The sequence below is a fragment of the Enoplosus armatus genome, chromosome 9 (assembly GCF_043641665.1).
Source record: "Enoplosus armatus isolate fEnoArm2 chromosome 9, fEnoArm2.hap1, whole genome shotgun sequence".
Taxonomy (NCBI): domain Eukaryota; kingdom Metazoa; phylum Chordata; class Actinopteri; order Centrarchiformes; family Enoplosidae; genus Enoplosus; species Enoplosus armatus.
Genome location: NC_092188.1, coordinates 13795616 through 13819372, shown reverse-complemented (window position 1 = coordinate 13819372; position 23757 = coordinate 13795616). Strand labels below are relative to the sequence as shown.

The following is a 23757-nucleotide window of genomic DNA, read 5'->3' as shown; positions in this document are numbered from 1 at the left end:
GATTAAGATGAGATTGATTAAGATTCAGTTATTCTATTCTATGAAAAACTATTTTGATTTCAGTGCCATAGTCAATACAAGCCATAGTTCATCTTTATTTATGTTAGTAAATGTAATGTCCAATAACAAGCTTTTCTGGTAACTGACAAAAACGGCAAATTGTAATATCACTCATGTGTCATGAGCATGCCTTTAAGAATACAAAGCACTCCCTGAGGTAGATGAATTGTAGATGCTACATGGCGTGTGATGGTCACTCACCCTGCATGAGTCTAATGTGCAGTTCTATTTTTTTTTTTAACTGCACTGTGTAATAACATGATAAAATATATTTCTTGCCATCAAATGATTTACTTACCAAGACAGTGATTCTCTGATGAAACAGCTCTCTCATATTCTATTACTGTTACTTATCGTATACTCACTCTATATATGTTACATTGTGGGTATGTAAGAACCCACACAGTAAAACATATATTTACCATTAGATATTTTAGTTAGCAAATGCGTTGAGCTAACAAGTTTTTCAAGGGCAGGTACACCATGTTTAGATACTGAAAGACAACTACCCTACTGTACTTTAATGCAGCTTCACAGTGTAGTAGACAATCAATTGGTGAATATTGTGGTTATTATGGTTATTCCAGGTCTGTGCACATGTCAGATGAACAGCTGATGCTGCACACTGAGCCAGTCAGCACTTTGAGACTGAAAGGCAAAAGCTGTGCTCGAGGGGGGGGTTACGTATGTAACATTCTCTCTCACATAATGTCTGATTTACACCAGGATTGTTGTCGAAGCTGGGCCAGTGGGGGATTAATCAGTTTGTGCATGTAACTAGAGGAGAGGGGTGACAAAGAGAGACATACTGGAAACATAAAATTATGCCATACCAAGTAAACTGCTGAAGATAAAGAGCAGCCAATAATTCAGCACAATTAAAAACTAAATGATCCCATTCAAAACAAATAAAAATCAACTATCACACCTTGATATACAGTAGAGGCACACACATGCATAAAAATCTTTTTACAAGCTAAACCACATATACAAATATGTACCCCTAACTGGTTTGCATGCAAACACATAGTACATGCAAGATGACATGTTTATAACTTTGAATTTGAGACCAAATGAATGAAATAAATCTGTAATTAAGGAGAAAAACGTGCCACATCTTATGCTGAAATGACGCTTCATTAACACCACCACATTTTGACTTTTCATAGTAGGAAAAGCAAGTTTTGCTAATGACTATCCTTTCAAGTCACATTGACATTGAGATGAAAAACAAAGACTAATTGTCAGTGTAGTGTGGACTCCTGAGTGGGTGGTCCCAGTCCATCAGTGCCTCCATCTGCTGGCAGCCTCCAGGAACAGCTCCGCCCTCACCCTACTCCTTTCTGCACCATAGACCACCCTCAAACCACTGACCCTGTGTTGGCCTTTGGAAAAATGGCTGGAGACACACCTTCAACAAGGTTTCTGCACACCTAACAAAATACACCTGGTCGTACGAGCACATTTCGCAGTTCCCCAGCCAATTTCATAGTTGATGATCAAGCATATTTGGTGTGTCAGAGAAGGTGAGCATGTACTCATAGAATATGTGTATTCACGATCTCTTGTGGCAATCCACACATCTATGAAAGTATAAATCTATCATTCACTCACCAACGTCAATCTGTCTTTGATGACAGAATATTTCTACTGTGTTCTACTACTGTGACTACTCTTGATTGATTGTGACTCTAATCATGAGCAGAAGTCCACACTGCTCAGTCATGACAAGCCATTAATTACCTTGAGAAGGCTACAGCAAAAAGAAGACCACTTTTTCAAAATGTTGCTGTTGCTGTTGGCCACTGGCAGTCCACTAAAGTGATCTCAAGATGAAAATGTGTGATGCTGAAGTCTGCGTATTTATTTACCCTTTATTGATTCAGATTTAATGAAATGTCTAATGGCAAAGGCTGGAACAGTGCAAGCATTGATCTGGCTGTGATTGAAGTGATGGTCAGTACTCCCATGTCGTTTACATTGGACCTGGCCTCAGAGATTAGAATAATATAAGCACATAAGCCCTTGCTTGTTCCTCACCTCTCCACCCGTGCCGCCCCTCCTACTCCTTCTGCACTGCTCCCTCCCACTTACCCCTCGTTTTCTCCCATTACCTCTCTCTGCATCACTTATAGCTCAACATGTTGTATCTTCTGCTGCACATTACTAAGTGGAGAGCATTTGATAAGAGGGCTGTTAGCTCTCTAAAGCTAATAAAGAGCTATTATCCTCATGAGGTGATGATTGATTGATTGAATCTTGTCACTGTGTAGCTCCACCGGGGGCAATGAGCCAGTCTTACATGCAGACTGTCATGCCACTTCATGTGTATGCACATAAACCTGAAATCACTCCCCCTCTCTCCCCTCCTCCTCGCCTTGCAGATGTTAAGGAAGGAGGGGGGGTAACTTTGAGGGGGGTTGCGTTGAGTACAGAGACTCCTCTCAGATCCTTTTCTGCCAGTAAAAGAAAAAAAAAACATAAAAAATATATATTCAGCAGGAAAGCTTAATCAAACCAGTACACCAAACTGAATCACACTATTTGGAAAGACACGAAAGAGCAAATGTTTGTTTCCATTTCAAATAATTATCTCAGCATGTAAACGTCTAGTCAATGCTCCAACCAATTATACACATACAAAGGTATTTGCTTGACAACATTAAGATGTGATCCTTTATTTAAACACTGGTAGATGTATTGGACATAGAGAAATGATTAATGGTTACATTGTATGTACAATTTCAAAGCTGAACCAGTCATCCACCTACTGTCTGACAAGAAATAATGCCTATGTGTGGATGTTCTTATACTATGCTTACATGATTATAAACATTAAAAAAAAAGAGTTCATATGACCCATGCTGCATCTCATGGGAAACTACTGTAAATTAGTTATTCTCTACTGAAAATTAAAGTTCAATGAAACAGATTTGTTTGAGAGTCTGTTTCACTGTTTGCAGCCATCAACCTTGTACTCATCTGTGAATGTTTTAAACGCTGGGCATGCAGTATTATGAGCAGTTCTTTTACATTCTTCTGGCAAAGGCTTCTTTTCAACCCAGGTGTTTGATTCCAACAGATACTGCATCCTACAAAAAGAGGGAGAGAGTGACCATAATGAGAATCAATCAGTATAAAATTACATCTCCATTAATGTTATTGACTGTACTTACATTCCATTTGAGTCGGTTGTGGAGCCATCTTTGCCCATGATGAGATACTGTTTTCCCACGTCGAACTGTCCTTTACACTGGCGCCTCTTAGCGAACACTCGAACAGAATTGATATTCACAAGGATATCTCCATCTGGTAGAAATGATTGTCATTATATTTATGATGTGTCTTCCAAGCATAAACGTAATGGCAAGCAACTATTTAAAGGTCAGTGTTACAACATCTGCTATGGCTTGTGGTAGTTTACTTACGTGATCTGAGGACCTCCCTTACAGTCGTTTTGTACAGCTCAAAGTTACTCTTCATAGAAATATCGAGGACTTCAACAATGTACGCTGAAATAAAAAGAATCAACCTTTAATTAACAACCATTGATCTGAACTGCCCTATTGTCACTACATGAAAAAGTTGATTCTTTATAGTCAAGTTATTATGAAATACTTTACACCATAATGTCTTGTGTGTAGCACTGACCGTAATCTACTGTAGGGAAGAAGCAAGCATGTTTTAAACGGTCATCCTTTGTGATTATCTTTCTGCTTTCTGATTGGAATGTATTTTGTAGTTTATGACAGGGTCCTGAAGAAAATATGGAACATAATGCAACTTTAATTATTTACACAAACCTGAAGGGTAAAGCTACATTTATTCTCGAGTGTTTGTCAGTATGGGTCTTAAAGAATAATGGCCTACTTTCTGCACACTGGCACACATCGTCTGAACACAATTTGGAGACCATCCTGCTTCTTTTGGGGGCGTTGTAGAACACAGTACACTTTCTGTCTGCAAGGAAAGCACAAATAGTTCATAAATTCCTGGTAAATTAAGCAAAGATGTCCCCTCTATCCTGACTAAAATGCAGAAAATATCAAATGAAAGGCTTACTTGGTTCATAATAATCATAGAACACAGCTGGAGCCGGCTGTAGAAGGCCAATTGGTACGGTCTGTATAGCACCGAAACTAATGCATTCCTCTGATTCAAAGAGCTGGAGTGAGAGAAGAAATCTTTCAGTGCTGGACATGTAAAATCTTTGTATATGTAAACAGATTTCAGCCTTACTTCATTGAAGTAGATGATCACTCTTCCATTGGAGACCTCATAATGGGAAATGAATTGTTCAGGCTCCTGTCGTAGCTACACAGAGACAAGAATTGAACTTTTTGATACTATATATATGGTGTGGTCAATGTTACTTAACATAGAAACATGTGTTTCTCCCGGATAATGTTATGATCCTAGGTTTATATCACAGCCCCCAGTTTTAATTATTTCAAGTTAATTTCACAGTAATCATGTTTTTCTTTCTTTTTGCCATGGTGGACGGCTCTAAATACTACAGTAGCCAGGAGCTTGCATACTTTGGAAAATAAGCCAGTCAGGGTGCAAATAACAACAGTAGTGAATTAAAAATGCTTCGTCTTGCAGTTGAGAACAAAACATAGTACCATAGCCCCGATCTGGGACGTTTATTCGCTTTCTTGCCAAGAGTCAGATGAGAAGTTCATACCACTCACATGTCAGTAGGCTTAATATGAAGGCTAACTTAGCTTACAATAAACACTGAAAACAGGTAGCCTGGCTCTGTCCAAAGGTGACAAAATCTGCCTATGAACACTTCTACAGATTACTTATACACACATATCTTGTACGTTTAATCTACGCAAAAAGAAAGAGTAAAACCAAACAGATCGCCTATTCGACTATTTCTTGGTAAGGACCAGTAACTTCCTCTCTCTCTGCTGTTTGCCATGTAATAAGTTGCAGTAAACTTTTACTTGCTAATCTTTTGTCCTGATTCAACCGGGAGAGTTTCATGCTCCAACTGTCAATCACCTCAGCTTGTCTATTGAGAAATTGACTGGGACATGACATGACCCGAAACAGCTCCTCCCACTTTGCACACAGGACGACAATGATGAAGAAGAGGTAGAGAGCTACTAACCTTGTCCAGGTCCTCGATTTGAGCCTCAAATCCACTCAGAAGTGTGATGTCAACAATGGCCATTCCTGTGAGATTTCTGTGCAGGCTATGACTATACTCAGGAAAACAATGAAACATAGGCTGTTCAGGATTTGTGACCTTTCCCCACAAAGCTCATTGTCTCAATCTTGAATCTCAATCTCTTGACTCTCATTCAACTGACCTGACACAGATTGTGAAGTTGACAGTATTGTCTGAATTCAAGTTGTCAACAAGATCTCTCCTGTTTCGGGTGCGAGCATCAACCACCTCCTTCTCCTCGTTGTTACCGTAGTCGTCATAGTATTCATAATTTTCTAAGACCTCAGCTAGGGAGACAGAGGTTAACGTAACTGTAGCTTTTATCAGCAGTACAAGTGGTTGTGATTTGTTATCAGTGACAAAACCTCACCAGTGTACTTCACTTTCCCCTCCACTGTGACGCTGATAGACATTTTGTCACAATCATCCTTGGGTTCCATTAGATAGTAAGCCTTCACAACCTGCCAAAAAGATCTGTGATTTACTAAAAATTGTGTCTCTATTCCAGCATACATACAGACATTAATCACGCTTACCTTTAACTTGGTATCGCCTTTTCCTGTCAGTTGCACAACAATGTTGTTCCCTACAAATTTCTGTGACAAAAGACAGAAAAAACAAGTGATCTAAGAGTGAGGTCAAATATTTATGTGTGTATTCAAGTGTAGTGCTGATGATTCTCTATGATACCTTAAGGTCTGTTTCCACTTTCTCCTTCTTATTTGCCAGTACAAGCTTTATAATGTCTTTCTTTCCTGAGACTGTGAACTCTGCTATTAGATTTGCCTCGGGACTGGTGGACCTCTTTAGCTCATACTCCGAGAGGGCTTCCAATGCCATGATGGTATCCTGGGCATGGTAATAAAACATTAATAACATGTTTAACATCTCTGGACTATCCTGTATGATGTCGGACCACACACGGGATACAGAGGCTACGTCCAAAGACAGGGATTCTTTGGGTTAAACAATTCTTAATCTAGCATCCCAATCACCTGGGATGATTTGAAGCCTCCAAAATAGTTTTCTTGGGTGGTTAACCAGCAGGCTGCTTTGTCTGCCCACTGGGTTTTCCCAAGTTCCACTGCAGCTAGGAGGGCATAGGCTGAAGTCTCTACTGTGATGCCATCTGCCTTCTCTCGATTCTGGGTGTTGTCTCTGGTCCAGAGATAACAACCATTCTTCCCTGATAATTAAGAAATAGACAATAAGTAAAAATGAAAACATTTTCAAACAATACCATGTTGATGATAATGTGAACTTAACATTGTAAAATGTGTATGGCAGCTCTTAGGGTTGGGCGATATGTTAATATATATGATAATATAAATTGGTCAACTGACAAACGTTCTGCCTCAGTGTTTTCACCATGTTTAAAAGGGCTGCTTTGTGGCAATATGGCATTTTTATATGATTTTAGCATCAGTGTAATGAAATACCCTGCTTTGTCAGGCATTCACTGGATTAAAAAAAACATTCCTGTCAAGTTATTTTATCCATAATCAGCTTCTTAATTGATTATACTTAACTGACTATATTGAGTGTTTCATATGGATACGCAATATGAACTTTTATATCCATACCGCCCACACCTATTTACTTTGATTGGACATGCCTTCAGTAGCCAGTGCTTGAAGTTTTGTCCAGGCAGATGAGAGATCTGTTCCCTTTGGTAGGCAAACTGCAAGGCAGTAGACTGTGATGGCAACAGCATAGGGATGGTCAAGCTCCTCAAGGTGTGTCAGGAGATATGTTGTTGATTTTGAAATGCTTGCTTCCTGGTAGAAAGTAGAATGAAGGCAGTGAATTAAATTTTTGCAACTAATTTTCTTTTCTAATTATGCTTTGACTACAGGGCATTCAAACACATTTAATAGAAATCTAGAAAACAACGCTAGGAGTTGACATGCTAGCGGCTCTGTGAGGCTGCACTTAGACACAGCAGTGCTTTGAGCTAAATGTTAACACCAACATGCTAACATGCTCACAATGCTAACATGGAGATGATTAGTGAATAGTGTTTACCATTGTCACCATCTTATCTTAGCTTGTTAGCATGCTTACATTTGCGAACTCAAAGCATTTTGATGTGATTTTGACATGATCCCCTGACAAAGAGCAATTACAATTCAGCCCGAGGGGGACATGAATGTCTGTTCCCAATTTTATGACAATCCATCCAAAGATTTCCAAGGCATTTCACCCAAAACCACAAATGTTAACTTCATGGTGGCACTAAAGGAAAGTCAGGTATCTAAAATCAAATCTAAAATTGCTTGACAATCCATTCAATAGTTGAGATATTTCAAGTGGTGGACCGACCAACACTGCTATACCCAAAGCAACACCACTAGCGTGGCTAAATACTGTCACCCAGGACAGTAATATTATACTGCCACCCAGGACAGTAATATTGTCTTTATATTATCTCACCGCATTATTTCTCCCTTCGGTTTGCAGGAATTGAAGGGATCGGTGAAGTGCAAGAGTTATGAATGCTGTCATGGATGCATCTTGGTCTTCTCCTTTCTACATTAAACACACACAGACAACATTGCATTCACTGCTATTGAATTTGTTGTAACATTTGATACTTTTCTAATAACTGTAGGGGTTACCAGAACTCCTCTGTGTAGCACTGGATGTGGGTCAGTAAATGACCCATCAATATTCTGTTCTGAGAGCAAGTAACTGACTGGGCGCCTGATCTCTTCTTCTGGTACAACCCGAGCCCTCCTGCCCTGCACTCCAAAAGTCACCACCTGACGCTGCGCCACCAATGATAGCACTTTTACCACAAGGGCAGTCACCCTGAAGACAAGAGAAAGAAAAACAAAGAAGAAGAGTGGATGAAAAAAGCTGACTTACAATTTGAGATATTGGAAATGAGGAAAGTTGATTTATTATGTGAGATATTGGAAGGAATTACCTTACATCAAATATCAATGGCAGCATAAAACAAATACTCACCAATTGCTAGATGGTACTGAACCCCATGCTCCATAAGATCCATTGGCTTTCTTCTTTTGTAAAATATGTATATAACCTGGCAAAGAAAGTGTTTACTTTGTTGAAACAAAAATGTCTATAGCCTTTTTAGTGACCTGTAGAGGGTCTTTCCCCATTTAAAACATGTTAACTCTGTTATTCTATGCAATGTCTCTCAACTGTAATTTGTAGTTGAGAAACCAAGCTAACCAAGTGTGTTTTCTGAGTAACTGTTGAATTACTGTTGGGATAACTGTTGTGTATGTTACTCTTTTTATTTGAACTCTTGTGGACATGAAGCACATTATAATTGATGTGAAAGCTAGTCTATACTTTTGTGAATCCAGTTTCATTGTTACTACACTAACTCATTTTTGCTTATATCTCTCAATCTGCACAGTTTCACAATTGCTTGCAGTAAAAACTTCAAAGGCAATCCACTGTCTTCAACCTTTATTGGGAGTGTGTTTAGCTCGCTGCACTGCATAAACTTTAAGAGTTAACTGTTTTTTCTTCTTCACTGTATGGTTGTGTGCACAGAAAAAGGGGTTCAAAAATGATGAAAACATTATGCAATGAACTGCTTGATGTTTTCCTACCTTTCTCAATTTTATCAAGAGCATCATCTCTGGAACCAGCAGGCAGGTCAAACCATTGCTCACTCAGGTCGAGGTAGCGCACGGCTGAGGCTGTAGGGGCCAGTCGTACCATTGTCTGTTCTAAACATCCTTTCGGCAATACGATCAGGCCAGCAACCTTCTCAGGAGAAAGAAGGTTCTTCGCATGTGAACTGCCAAATCCAACCCCTGTCAGATTAAAACACTGAAAGGATAAGACACTGTCTTTTACAAAAGTCATTAATTTTATGTCTGTGTCTAACAGCACATACCTTCCATTGAAATGAAAACATTGGAGCTGGAGTCGGGGACAACATCATCTGGTAAAGTTCCGTCAATATTGACAGTCTTAGTGCTTTTCCCTATCAAGATAGAGATAAGTAAAGTGATTACAGCAAATGTAAATGTGAAATATATTGAAAAATACATTTTACAACTTTCAAGCAAGTATCATTAAAAGGTACTGAAACAACTCACCATCTAATTTAAACACTTGGGTGTCTTCGACTCTCTGTTCTAGTCCTTCTGTCTACAACATGAGAAAATAGAGCCAAATTACTGTGAGTGCCTTGTCTTACTCATGGAAATATGCAAATGTTAACATTACTAGTACACAAATATGCTCATTGGTTAATATGTTAATGCATGGTCATAATCAATTAAGGCATATAATCTTTAACACACAAGCACAGAGATTACAATTAATACAATTAATTTATCAATTTGTAAAAACTGACTGACCATTGGTATAAGCACAAAGCTATCACCAATAAGTACTGATTACAAAAGAAAACAGCTGACATGTTATCAATGTTTTTGTTTAAGATTATAATGTATACATATATATAATATTAAGTCTTCAGAAGTTATGCAAAAATGCTGATATGTCACATATGGAGGATCAACAAAGGCAAGCCATTTTAGGCTTAGATCCATGACTTTGAATATGTCATATATGTTTCCACATTTATTTTGTCAGGTAGGCCTCTATTATAAAATAATTTTGCAGAGATAATGTCTTTGTCACTCACCAACACATTCAAAGGCTTCTCAACTGCATCTATCCCCCACATGTTGTCCATGTCGTAGAGACGTATTTTGATGGGTATTGAGCCAGTTACCATGGGGACAGCTGAGAAGGAAACGAGCTGGGAAGACTCTGGCTGCACAGTAACGTTAACGAAAGCTGTGGCGGTGGCTGAGCCGGGCGAGCAGAGTCCTTCAGTTTGTTCCATATGAACTGCCAGCTATAAAAATGCAGGTGTCCACACAGAAAAATGACATTAAGAATTAAATTTCAATTTGTACAATAGGTGTTTACTGTTTTAAGTTCCACTTAATGTCAACATTAGGTCATATCTACCTGTCGTATTTCACTGCCATAGTTGTAGATAACAGGCGAAATGGAGAGTTGCTCATATTTTTTCACAGAGTACGGCAGTTTCACAGACACGAATACCTTTTTAAATGCTTTGATCTCAGACGGCTTAACTACACAGAAACCTGAAAGAAACATAGAATAAGTGAACTGCAGTTAATAATGAGAAGCTCCTCCAGATATCGAGATGCATTTATGAAGTGAGAAGCTGTTATTACCGGTGGCTGCAGATAAAGTGACGACCTGAATCTCCCATGTGGTGATGGAATCAGGCAGAGCCAATGGATAACTAAGGGTTTTTGATTAAGATTAAATGAATTAATTGGTTGTAAAATGCATCAGACAAATATTTTGTCTACTTATAGTTAAAACTGTAAACTTAAAGTGATGCATTTAACCAGATTCACTTACACTGAAAAAGCAGACATTCTCACGAGGTATATTATAAGCAATTGCAAAGTATATTAAAAGAAATGTTTTAATTGCTGTAACTAGCCACTATAAATCACTGGAAAAGAAAATGTTACATAAAAACTGTCTTGAAATTGCACATTGCACCTCTTACCTTCCTTTGTTATTTACATCAAATTCTGTGAAGGCAAAGCTTGGGGGGAAAACTCGTCGAATGTACTGAGCAGCAGTGTCCAAGAAGAAGTCTTCAATATCATCTATGCTTGCAGCTAAAAATGAAAAAATGAAAGGTTTGTCATTAAAGTCTAAATACTATCCAAGTGGGTGTGTAAAGTATTTAATGTCCACATGACAATTTCATCTCACTCCTGCCAAGTCCTTTCAGGGCATCCTCTTTCCTCTTTTTGTGTCTGAGACGCTCTCCTTCAAGGCAGCATTTTAAAAAGACTTCCGCACAAACAGGATTTGCTTTCACCCGAGAGACTCTCTTTGCTCTCTCCTCACATGTTCGACTCATAGGGATGAGAGAAAACCCGCGAACACAACAGTCTTGCAACTTTTCATCGGAATAGTTAGATCCTGGAAGTGACATTAAAAGAAAAAGAAAAGACACATTTTTATCTTACATTATCTCAGACTGGACTTGCTCTGCCCCAGAATGTTGTCTTACTTAAGGTCATCATTTCCTGTTGAAGGTCCACAGAGCGTCTCTGTCGTGCAGACTGGGAGTCACAGCCCAAACCTGGAAAAGTGGTATAACAGCATTAAAGCTTGGCAAGGGATAAATAAGTGGATAGGTGTTTGAGTTTGGATGGTTGTTGGTATCATGAAAAGAATCTTGGCTAAAAAGATAAACCTTGTCTTCAAATGTAATCTATTTTCTGCTTTATTGAGCTTCATTCATCTTTATTACATCTTTTTTTACATCTAGACAGGTAAAAATACTGTATAACACAATCTGAACTGTATGAATAATCTCTTTCTCAAAATTTCATTTAACATTTTAAAGGATTTAAATGAAGGAAAATTGTGTTTTTGTCATACTCTTTCTAAACTGTGACTGTGAGTGAGATACAAAAGACAGGCCAGCCTCTGTCAGTACAGATGCCATGTCAGATCCTCCACTGTATGAGCAACCAAGGTCATATGACTGCATAGAGGAAAACACCTGAAAAGTAGGAACAAGAACTTGGTTTTACTGTATTATAATATATGGGTTGAATTAAATAGCCCCAGTGTGTTGTAAGAGAGAGTACATGTGAAAGTGTGAAGGTGTTACCTGTTTGGGTGTGAGTTTATTATCGACATGGAGAGCGTAGAAGGCCTTATCCACAGCAAGCAAAGCCACTCTGGCTTTCTGACCATGTAAATCAAATTCTAGATTGGCCCGTTGTCCAGGTTCAGATGATCCTTTTTGTTCTACCTAAATGGAAGTTGAAATATTGTACAGAGTTTTTTGAAATGCCATTGCCCAAGGCCAAAGTTAATTCAATCAATACATTAAAACAAAACATATAAATATGTAATAGATAATATAAGGGCTGTGTTCAGTCACTGAAACTAACCTAAACTAAATCGAATTATATATTTTGTGTTGACTGAATGATAATTGGCATGCAACCTAATAACACAGCAGTGTTTTTAACTGTGATATTTCAAAGCTAAAGTCATTAAGTCTTTACATTATTTTGTCTACCCTCCCAACCCCCTCCCTGCTCTGTTCGTAACAAATGCTAAACAATACAAAAAGTGCCCTGCTTATACAGAATTAAGCTCAATTCAAACACACGTAGTCAACAGAGGTAAAGCTCTGTTGATTTGCTGTCTCACTCTCTCAGGTTGCACTCTTATCTGCTCTGTTTACTCACCTCGACATTTATCTGGCAGTCATCCCTGACATCTACCCACACAGAGTCAGCAATGATGTTACCATGCTGGTCGTAGTAGTAGCCAATCAGACGGAAGGATGGCACCATATCAGACGTTATCTGCAAGTTGTCTACAACTGAAGTGCCGATTGAGAGAGAACCCTTTCTTATTAGGGTCCCACGGCTTAAGACCTAAAACATAGTCAATGAAAAATGGTTAGATATAAAATAAACTATTGCTTCTCTTTTTCAAAACAAACCATGTTGTATTCATTCAGATATGACTCACCATGTAGTATATGAACCCTTGTTTTTGGCCATTGGTGTTGTAAGTTACAGTTAGTGGCTGGCCCACAGAGTGCATCTTGTTGTTAAAACTCAGGTAAAGGTAGCTGCCACTCGGAGATGAAGCATGTTTCATTTCTTTACTCTGCTGAAGGCCACCTGCCGACACCTAATGAAGTCAAGGTGTAAACAGTTAAACTGAACCAAAGGAAAATCCAGTGGTTTATCAATGTGAAAACACCTTTGACTTACAGAGACTACTGTTGAAGTAGTCTCCGGCACAACGGCAATATTAAACACAGAAAACACTGTCCCCTCCTGGTCAGTGTTGCCTTGCCAAGGGTCCTCTGAAGCTGATACATTAATCTCTACTGGCACTTTAGCTGCTGGGGAGCCATCTGGGTGACGCACAACCACCTATAATAACAACAAACAAAATATTTTATATACAAAATCAGCACAGTCATGTGCATAGCGGTGTGCCCATTTGTTAGTTCCATGCCTACCACCACATCTAGAGGATATCCAGGAACGATATGTGAGCGAGTTCGAGAGAGATCCATGGTGTATTTGTGGGAGATGATAGGAAGGTAAACTTCTGCCTCTTGTATTTCACCACCTGGACAAAGAAAATGCAGAAGATACAATGAAAATGGACACAGCTCAAGGGCTTTATCCTTCAATTTTGAGATAAATTATCATTATTTTTACTATTATTATTATAGTAATAGTAGTGGTTGTAGTAGCAGTAATACAATTTTAATAAAATTGAAGAACTGATATCTTATACAACAATTGAATAATAATTGATTTTCGACCAACATATTTCTAAAGCAATTTCATAGGGGTGTATGCAATAGTTTTGCTCTAATTGTGGCATATATTCTATAAAATATAGGATCTTCAGTTTAACTAGATACATCTATTTAACTACTCAAGTGAGTAAAACTGCTTTATTTCAACGCATCTCTCATTAAATACAATTTCGCAAAAACCAGAGTCATTGCAGTGCCCTGGAGGTGCATAACAAGAATCAGAAATTAGCTGTCTGGCCATTTAACACCAAACATCATACTTTATGGTGCACAGACTGCTGTATACAAAACACCAAATCTTTTTTAGACTCAAACATTGGTTTATAGTGTGACAGAGTGTCCTTTACTTTGTATGTTGGTGACAAATACTCCCAAGTAGAGTTGTGATCCACTTTGCTGTAATTCGGAGAGGGTTTTGTTCTGCTGATCTTGGAGGCGCATATGTAAGTCTGCTATCTGGAGAGAAGCTGATGCAGTTCCATCCCTGACCTGCAAGAAATGGCATAACATGATGACTTTCAAGGACTCTTGACACCTAAGAGATGCAATATGTTGCCAGGTTATCTGATCTCAGATCTTGAAATGAGCTGCATTATAAAGTTTGAATAGATTTCCTCACCGAACCAGTCAACACCAGTCCCCTGATAAAGTCAGGCTCCATTTTTTGACCCCTGGTTGTACCTTTTTTTACCACTCCAAATTGGCAGTAGAAAGACCCGTTGACTTTCTCGCCATATGAATACCTAAAGAATAATCATTGTAACATTGTGACTGTTGAAATTGAGACAAAAAGAGAGGCTTATAACATTAGCCTATACTGTAAAATATGTGGAAAACTGCATTAGTCAACATATCTTATATTAATATTGAATCAAATTAGAAGGGATCATTTGAAAGGGGTCAGTTAATGACACATAATTACCCAAATATGTTGCTTTACAGAGCTTTTTAGCCACTTTTAGCCTATTTTTTGTTTTTATTACAAGCCAGTTGTTAAGCATCGAGCGTTAGTGCTAGCAGCTAGCGAGGCAGAGAGAGTTAGAGAGGCAGTAACATAAGTTTAATGTGAAATTAATCAACACTTACATGGCTAAGATGTTGAAGTCAATCTGTTCAGCGTTCAACAAAATATACCTCTGCTCCATTGCGATGTTCACCTCAAAACTTGGCAAAACTAGGGTGTGTAACAATAAAACTGTTTTTTAGAGGGAAGAAATATCATCTGTTAATTTAATTAAAGAAGTAAAATACTTAAAACAATCAGCTTACCGAATTTTTTTACTTTGAACTCTCTGGAAGCAGCATGTGCTTCATCATCTTCATAGTGCGCTGTAATCTTCCATGTGCCCGATCTTTGTAAACAAAGCATACACGTGGTATTATGCCAAAGTACCTTGTACTGTTATGTTAGACGCAGTTTATTATTAATTTATTTATTATCTAATAATCTGTTTTACATACTTAGAGACATCAGGTATGTGGAATGTGCCTCTGAATATCCCTCCCTTGGCAGACCTAAGGGACTTCATTATTCTGTTTCCAGCTGCATTCTATCATAAAATGACAAAAGCAAAAATTATTTGTGCACATCTTTGTGCACAAGTCCTCTTCACTCCTTAAGAAAATGTATCTACTCACAAATACTGATATCTGGAACACTCCCTCATGAGGCCTGAATGTGTGATCAAGAGTGAATATCCTGTAATTCACTAGAAGAGAGATAATCAACATAAAATGGCTTTAAAAACACTCCCTGTTATTTCTTTATAGAGCGGAGATTTATTTCACTTTCACTTTACTTTTACCTGAGTGTGTTGGGCTGTAGATTGGCTGATCAGTCTGAATGAAGATATTGCCCCTCTGTTTTGATACCAGGACCCTTGTTATCTTCCTGACATTAAAGGAGGGGCTCTCTGCCACCAACGATAGGTAGGAAAGATCATTACGTTTAGGAAATCTTGACATTATTTCCCTGATTATCTGTAAAGATAGACGTTTGATAGAAGAATTAGAAGTTTGGGTTAATGACACCTCAGTCCCCTCTGAATTGTTTGCTTTTTGTATGAGTGGGGAAGTTTTTCATACCATGAGCTCAACTGTTTTGATCTCCCCTTCCTCTGTACACACAGCAGTTTTCTTCTCAGACACAACAGTATTGAGAGTCTCGTGCTCCAGATAGAGAGTAACAGGATTATTAAGATCAGCCATCTGGACAAACACTTTCTCATTAACACCCACATGAAACACTCTAGGGGCTGAGATGAAGAATCTGTACACAAAGGTAAAAAAAAAAAAAAGCACTTATTGTATTCTTCATTTTGCATTCATCAACTTCTATTCCTTTAAATAAACATCTGCAATGCTGCATATTTTATTTTATCTAACACATTATAACAAAATGACACACTAATCACTTAACATATATTATGCTACAAACATACGTACATTTTTGCATTAAACACAAAAAGGTTGCCATTACATTAGATTATTACATAACGTAGAGTCATGCAGCTATTTGTATATGTACCTGTTGTCCGTTGAACAGTCTGACTCCATGGTCAAGATCAGGAACAGTATCGAAAAGATATGGCACTTCATTGTGCAGCTCCTGTTTCTTTGCCTGCTCTGACACAGGTTTTTGATCCACTGAGGTTTTGTAAGTCACCCAGCCCTGTATTTCTCAATCGTTGGATATCTCAGGGCCCTCCCTCTGTTTTTTTTTCTTCTAAGATAACTTAGAAAGAAGTATCATTTGTCAGAGTGATGGCATGCACTAACTGGCAATACATAAACTGAGAATATCATCATACTGTCAAATATAACTTGTATACAGATGTGTGGCATACTTGTTGTTTCAGTACATTTCTACATAGATGAAATTATGAGATCTAAACATATTTATCTAAAACATGAGGTTAACAATACACATCGTTGGACTGAGTGATGCATTTCAGACAACAACATGTTTGATTTTATAAAAGTCAATTTCTTTATCCCTGCTTGGCTCACAGCATGGAAAGTGTTGGTCTCTATTTCACAATGTGTAACCAGTCTCTCATTGGTCAGTGCAAGTCAGCCTGCTTTCCCCCAAATCATGTGATTTACAAGAAATCAGGTTTGGGCTGTTTGAGTTTGGGATGGAGTGCGTGCTGGTGACTTAACAACACATGGTTCAGGAATGATTTGCAAAGTAGAGCTCAAGTATATCTGTAAACTAATTACAATGATTTCTTCAGTTTAGTGAATCATAGTTACTGAAGCCTCTTACATACAATACATATCCTGTGCTGTTTTCTTGTAATTTTACAATCCCTTTCATGTGTGTATTCATCCAGTTCACTAATGACTGACTGTATGCTGAATGGAATTTAAAAAGCTGCCAAACTGTGTCCTGATCTGGCAAAAAGGAAGAGTTGTAAGATTTATGACAAAGCCACAGACTGTTATCACATTGTCGTCTCAGCAAGTAACAAAGATAGACAGAGACAAGGTCATAAACTTTTATTTTTTCAACAGCTGATGTAATAAACAGAGTTACATAAAAAACGAATCTGTCTTTCAATTGTAGCAGGACATATTCAACATTTAACACACTGATTGGACAGAAAATTTAGTTTTTTTAACAAAAAAATAAAAACGGTGTGGATGCATCAGATGTATAAATGTAAACACCCATAAACATCCATGTGCATGATTTTTGGAAGAATTTAAGCACCAAAGTGGTTATCCCAGCTAAGTGTTTCAGATTGAGGCACTGATCCCGAAAGTCTCTAAATTTTGCTTAAATTTTTCCACCTTGCTGTGTTTCAATTCTAACTTCATTTTTGTCAAATAAAAATCAATAGTACCTATCTTTTTCAACTTATTTCATGGTATTAATTAACAAAGTTTTGAACTGCATTTTTAAAATATCTTCCAGAAGTTTCAGAATAGAAATACAGAAATGATACATAGCTGTAACATCAACATTAATCTCAAGCTAGTTTCAAAGAACTGAACAATATTGGCTCATGTAAAGTTACAATCAAGCTAACATACACACATACGTTACACACATAACAAAAATGGGTATGTCATGGCCCTCTCCAATCCAAAGACGCATTTGGACCATGGGAGAAACATCTTTGTCAGCCTCCATTTCACTTCACCAACAGCAAGTCATATGGCCCTGCGCCATATTATCTCCTCATCCATTAACAATCTGACTCATAGCAAAAGATACTAATTGTACTTTTGAAAATGTTTCTGTCCAGCAAACCAGATAAGTTTACTTGTTCCTTCAAGATAATATGATATCCACACACCTACAACAAATGAAACAATTTCAGTTTTTCAGAACTTAACAGAAAATTAAGAAATGTCAGTCTACTGCTGCAGCCCTCGAGAAGGTAGGTAGTCTGCAAGAGAGAACTCAGTCAAAGTCCAGGGGCTGGAAGCTCAATGTGATTTGTGAGAAACTTAAATCTGAATTAAAGCCAAAAGCCACGTTTGTTAATAATCACACATTTTCAATTGAAAATGTTCCCTACAGATATCATTATCAATCAACTTCAACAAATAGTTTAAATCTAGAATGGGGGCCCCACGTTGATCTCTGCATCACCACCGTAAGAAGTAAGATGGAGTAAATAAGAGTCGGGGGCATGATGTCCATCCACAACTCCTGGATATGGAGACGTAACACAAGAATTGCGTTTGGACAATCAACACCAGACTCCCTGTCAAACTTGGGATGAACAGCAGTAGCATCTCTTAGGTCTGGGAGTAAATCCTGATGAATGGTTTGATAAAATATCAGGAGATGAATTAAAGTGCAGAAATATCTATCATAAAATGTACTGAAACATTTAAAGCTTTTGTTTAACCAGTTACTGTAGAGAGACTGAAGAATTAATGAACTGTCAAGAGAAAGCAGGCTACACACTGAAAAATCTAATCCAAGAGTAACTGTTTCTTAAAAAGACTATACACAATCCATGTTCCAAAGATTTCTACCACTAAATGTTTTGTTTTAAAATGTACATATTGTTAATCTAACTATTCCCTTTATTTCTTATCTGTAAATTGGCATATTAGTAAATTAACATAACTTAACAAACAAGTGACAAAGTAAATTATTCAAATACTTACATGCACCATCAATAATACAGTGATAATAGTCCCAGAGAAGCAGCTATTAATCATGTGTCCCTATGCATATTAAATATTAAACTCTTTCTTTCTAACTTGTATATATAGAATATTGTAAAGTCCACTCTCCTCTGCATCCGTCCTCAACCGCTGCCTGTTTCAGTTTGCCTGTCCATGTCCCCCTCTCTATCTTTTCCCCTCTATCCATCTCATTTCATGCAGGAGTGGGGTTACCTAAGAGACTGGGCCTCAATGGAGAAAATCTCTTTTTCTACAATTAACTGTGAAAGTGACAGACGGAAAAGAAGGGAGGGATCTACGGAGGGGCGCAGAGTCTCCAAGAAGAAAAGGGGAGAGGGAAGGGTACAAGTGCACATGGCAGGTAGAGAGACGTAAAGTTAAAAACTAATATTTGCACCCAATTTTTAAAGTTTCAACATCAGAAATTTCAGAATAAATACCTGTCATTAAAAATGACCCCAGTTAAAGAAACATTTTAGTTGAATGTTTGGACCCTCAGACAGCACCATTTAGTTTCTGCATTGATATTTTTATTTAGTAAATTATTCTGTATGATAACAACCTATATGATAAACTGACATGTACAGTCGGAGATTTATTTCATGTCCTGATAATGAATATATTTAGAATGTATTTATTATACTCTTAGTAAATATATATGTTTCAGTTTTGAAGCACCTCATACTTGAATTGGGATTAGGCCAAATTAGGTTGCATTACACTGATCCCAGTGAAAGTGAATTATGTCTATCACCATAATCTCTAAAAATGCAGAGGGAGTGACCACTGGGTTTCCATGGAGAGATGTACACAAAAGGGTGTGGCGTGGGAATGTCCTCGGGGGTCAGGAGTGAGGGTGAAAGGGTCAGAGGTCAGAGCCAGCTGGACAGCACACAAGAGGAGATGAGGGTGAGAAAAGGAGGTGAGGGGGTAGTCCAGAGACTGACATTGAACTGATGGGAGGCTCACTGACCAATGCCTATTCAGGGAGAAAACTAAGCTATGACACACTCATGTGTAATGGTCCGTGGTAATTGACAAGTGACAAGACCCTCATTGTGGATGCAAAAGCAGTTATCAGAATGCAGCAGTGGATTACAAGATATAGGAACTGGTATTCAGTGGTTATATGGGGTTATTTAATCCAATGATGCAAACATACTGGTATACTAATGAAGTTGTTATAAGCACTATCCTCAAAACTGGATAATATTGAAAGTATTGGAAAATATTAAGGTCACTTCTTTCCAAAAAGAGACCTATGGGATATCAATATCTTTTATTATCAGTTTGTAGTTTAAGAACTCACATCAGTATGTACCCAATATCACCATTTGTTTTCTAATAGTTCTACCATCAGTTATAATAACTTACAGTATTAAGCACAGTATATTTCCTGTCCTGTGTCATTCTTCACACTTTTTTCTCACCTCAAGGAACATATACTTTAACATGTACCAATGGCAGTTAATCAATTAATGTATCTGGAGTCATTCCTTTCAAAAGAGGAAGGAAATTTGTACTGTGTTGTGAGAAGTGAAAAAATAAAAATATACAAGCAACACATGATGTTTCTCCAAAGATTGGTTCTATGGAGCTGAGAACAGTGAAACCCACAGTTGCATTTATGTCATAGAGTTTGAGATTGATTAAAGTCAGTTTTGATCAGTGAATGTGCTGTATAAGGTCCAGTTCCCATGGCTATCGATGCTCCGTGTACCTCAAGGGTGCAGACAGGAAGGTGAGCGTCTGTGAGCGCTGTCTGTGCGTGTTGCTGCTAGTGAAGGTCAGGTCAGCAAGGGCAGCAGGCAGTCTGGATCGAGGGGCCGTACTCTGGTGGTCTAAAAAAGACAATCTTGGGGCCCCAACCCAGGGGGTCAACATGCAAATAGTAACCCCTGAGTGAAAGGCATAGAGCAGATCAATGTTCTCACATTACTCTTGCCGCCCATGACTGTGAATGTGCACGCCTACACACCACATGAGGTTTTCATATGTAATGAAATTCAATCTCAACAATAGAAACGGCAGCTGTATTTCAAGGGTGGAAGTATGACCTCATAAGTGAGCATTGAAATAACCATGATATTTCTGTTGAAAATATCGTTGTGATACAGCAAAGCTTGTATAACCAACACAAATGTGTTATTTGTCCATACAGCATTTATGAAAACTGCAACATCTTTGTCATCTGAGGTGTCTCCGGCCCTCTGCACTCATCTAGCACATGCATTGCAGATGAAATTCAGTTTTTCTGTCTCAGGCAAGCCTACCCACTGCTGCCTCCCAGTGGCCTCAATTGCACCTGTAACACCACAGTCATATTTCCCCTCGGATCCCTGTCCTGGTGCCCAGTTCCAGTAACAGCCAGTAGCTGAAGTGGTCCAGAACCAAAAGTCAAAGTTACAAGTGTAGCGCAGACCTAGCCAAACATGGGTTGATGTGGCGTTCTTTGCCTTTTCAGCCACCTTCTCCTGAATGTCTTTGGTGGTAATGTGGACCAGGTCAATATGGTGCTCCCTGCAGTAACTCATGGCGTCAATCCACGTCATGTTTTCCTGGATTAGTATCAGGTTTCCTTTAGGAGGAAAACAGACAAATAGTACTTAATTTCATAATGCAAATGTATGCTAAATGAGCACAAAGGCACATGATGGTTTTAAACATACCTGGATGCGAACTTTGTGTGGTGTGTGTGGTGTTCTGGGCTGAAGTCCCCATCAGTGTTGTTAGTGTAGAGACACCATCTGTGGTCACTTGTACAGTAGTTGTGGGGGGTAGCTGTGTTGCTGTCACATTTGACATCTCTGTAGTCACATTGTTGAGTGCAGTGCTTGAAGTATTTGACACCAGATCTGTGGTATTTGGTGTTGTCAGTACACTGGCAGTTGTTACTTCGTTGGTGGTAACATTAGTAGCGTTTGATTGATTGGTAGATGTGACCACAGTCAAATTAAATGTTACCACGACCTCTTCAGAAGGGTTTGGGAGAGTTGTCACATTTGTTGGCAGTTGATCTGTTGTAAGGGTCTCCTGTGTACTTGATTGATTGGTGGTTGTTGGAATTGATTTCCTTGCTGTAAGAGTAAGTGATGAATGAATAAACACTGAGAGGAGAAGAATTATAGATGTTGCTCTGTTGGGTATTGTGTAAGGTTACAAAACATGAATATAACTTAAAGCAAATTCACTTTGCTGACAGAGAAAGCATGAAATACAGGAACTTACCCCCACGACAAATAAAATTGCGTTTGCCTTTGCATTTCAGGTCATTCCACTTCCCTTGATCTTTGAATACAGCAGCAACACAATCCTGACCTTCTAAGTAGTTAGGCTGACTGGGTTTCCAGTAACGGAACGATGAGTTGCTGCCATCAGACCACTTCCAGGGATCTTTGAAGAGGCCAATCCACACATAGTGTGACACAGACACATTGTGTACTGCCTCGTTCTCTTCTGCTGAGTGAATGGCAACGAGATCAGACGACATGCCCCTGCAATGATTCTGAGCGTCCCTCCATGATTTGGTGTTAGCTACAAAAATGTGACCACTGGTATCACCGTTGCCTGCAAGTTCAAAGGTTTAACATTTTAAACACAAACAACAAAGCAATGTTCGGCATTTAAACATGCGATCTAAAAATTACTTTTACTGCAACATTGCCATTTCACTTACCCTGACAAACAAAACTTTTTTTAGCTCTGCAGTCACTTTCAAACCACGTGCCGCGTTGATCCATTGCTGCACATGCATCTTCATTCTTATTTTGTGGTTCTCCTGCCTTCCAGTTTAAAAAATCCAGTTTTTGATCAGGCCATGACCAGTGCCACATCCACACATCTCCCGTCTCCAGTCCTATCCAGGCTCTGGCAGTGGTATTTGGAACTAAAGTGATCAAATAGTTCATATCTGTTGAGTTGTAAACTGTGGCTAAATCAGAGTACAGCTCATTGCAATAGACCTTTGCTTCTTTGTAGGTCTTTAAAAGATGAATAAGGTGAAAATCTGAAGATCCCAGTGCGAAGGAGCAAAATCCTGTGAAATTACACGTAGTGTGTTACAGCAGTTTGAATACAGACAATGATAACAAAAACATTCTCGTGAATCATTTCTAACTCATGCCATTGTTTTATATTTCAAAATGTTGTCTTTCTTCACAGTTCACAAATAGCCAACTACATGTACTGTATGCATTTTATATGATACATTTATATAATAATGATATGAGTCAGTAAAAAGCATGTAAGGTTCAAACCTGAGATAAAAAGCAGATACAAAGTTTGAGTCATTTTCATCGCGATGAATAGGTTTGCAGCAAAACTGAAAGTCAATATATTGTCCTGTTATGACCATTTGCAGGTCCTAACGTAAGTTGCTAGCAGCTGTGAGCAGCAGAGTGTTTGTAGTAAGAATGCCACTTGGCTTGTTAAGAGACATCTCTTCATGAGCAGCAACAGACAAAGCAGTTTTTCAGGTTTCCTTTCTCTCTTGCTATCTGGTTTGTTGAGATGAAATGATATGAAAGCAGCTACACCTGCTGTAAAAACAGTGACTAACAGAGGACAACTTTGTGAATCTGCTGACATATGAATGATCTACGATTCTTCCACTATTTCGTAATGTCAACAGGTTTCCTCTGTCCAAAATGGGTGGTGGTTCAATCTCTGGCTCCTCCTAAGTGCCCATGATCACTACACTGAGAACCCCCACCCACCCACTGATGTGTATGGGAAAAAAGGGAAATGATTCATTCAAATATTAAATTAATCCAAGTTTTCAAATCAATATGAAAAGAAAAACAGAATTGTGATATTGTGATCTATAGGATCCTGTATATTGGAAAATGTTACGTTTTTGGGGCACTGCATCTAATGTAGGGCTTGTGACAAGGCTGTCAAGTTTCCCAAGATGCATTGAGAATGAACTGGGGTTTCCATACACCTTTTTGAAACTGGTTTTGTTGAATGAATATTTTTAAACAATTTAACCATAGGAAAAGAA

The 23757-nt window shown here is 38.4% G+C and overlaps 2 protein-coding genes across 3 annotated transcripts; both read right to left on the bottom strand.

Annotated features, from left to right (window-relative positions):
- Positions 1-2722: 2722 nt before the first annotated feature.
- c4b (complement C4B (Chido/Rodgers blood group)) lies at positions 2723-16214 on the bottom strand. The gene is made up of 41 exons (XM_070911352.1): positions 16132-16214; positions 15690-15873; positions 15410-15584; positions 15243-15313; positions 15066-15154; positions 14874-14956; positions 14691-14778; positions 14224-14347; positions 13952-14093; positions 13296-13408; positions 13042-13206; positions 12794-12958; positions 12505-12696; positions 11916-12059; positions 11681-11804; positions 11307-11378; positions 11003-11215; positions 10791-10905; positions 10444-10514; positions 10211-10350; positions 9879-10094; positions 9325-9376; positions 9120-9209; positions 8830-9036; positions 8213-8288; positions 7861-8053; positions 7676-7771; positions 6858-7020; positions 6238-6428; positions 5933-6091; positions 5779-5838; positions 5613-5703; positions 5385-5529; positions 5183-5273; positions 4300-4374; positions 4123-4225; positions 3931-4020; positions 3712-3816; positions 3489-3572; positions 3237-3369; positions 2723-3152 (listed from the first exon to the last, which is right to left on the bottom strand). Exons 1-41 carry the CDS (start codon positions 16200-16202, stop codon positions 3011-3013), a joined length of 5103 nt encoding a protein of 1700 aa, XP_070767453.1. The 5' UTR covers positions 16203-16214; the 3' UTR covers positions 2723-3010.
- A 4723-nt stretch (positions 16215-20937) lies between these two features.
- Positions 20938-22552, bottom strand: LOC139290790 (C-type lectin-like). Of its 2 annotated transcripts, XM_070912651.1 has the most exons (3): positions 22432-22552; positions 22095-22322; positions 20938-21333 (listed from the first exon to the last, which is right to left on the bottom strand). In XM_070912651.1, the coding sequence occupies exons 1-3, from the start codon at positions 22493-22495 to the stop codon at positions 20972-20974; spliced, it is 654 nt and encodes a 217-aa protein (XP_070768752.1). In that variant the 5' UTR covers positions 22496-22552; the 3' UTR covers positions 20938-20971. The 2 variants fall into 2 exon arrangements, 1 of the variants encoding a protein (XP_070768752.1); XR_011597542.1 differs by lacking the exons at positions 22095-22322; positions 22432-22552 and adding an exon at positions 21425-21708 and having other exon boundaries at positions 21229-21333.
- Between the last annotated feature and the right edge of the window lie 1205 nt (positions 22553-23757).

What these genes read in the sequence shown, in the direction of transcription:
- c4b (XM_070911352.1), bottom strand. Translation starts at nt 16,202, where the DNA reads ATGAAGTGCCATATCTTTTCGATACTGTTCCTGATCTTGACCATGGAG. An exon ending in CACTTTATCTGCAGCCACCG is followed by an intron (nt 10,351 to 10,443) that starts GTAATAACAGCT and finishes TGTTTCTTTCAG; the next exon opens with GTTTCTGTGTAGTTAAGCCG. An exon ending in ACAACCGACTCAAATGGAAT is followed by an intron (nt 3,153 to 3,236) that starts GTAAGTACAGTC and finishes CTCTTTTTGTAG; the next exon opens with GATGCAGTATCTGTTGGAAT.
- LOC139290790 (XM_070912651.1), bottom strand. Translation starts at nt 22,495, where the DNA reads ATGGATCAACGCGGCACGTGGTTTGAAAGTGACTGCAGAGCTAAAAAA. An exon ending in AAAAAGTTTTGTTTGTCAGG is followed by an intron (nt 22,323 to 22,431) that starts GTAAGTGAAATG and finishes TTGAACTTGCAG; the next exon opens with GCAACGGTGATACCAGTGGT. An exon ending in GTTCCGTTACTGGAAACCCA is followed by an intron (nt 21,334 to 22,094) that starts GTCAGCCTAACT and finishes TTCCTCCTAAAG; the next exon opens with GAAACCTGATACTAATCCAG.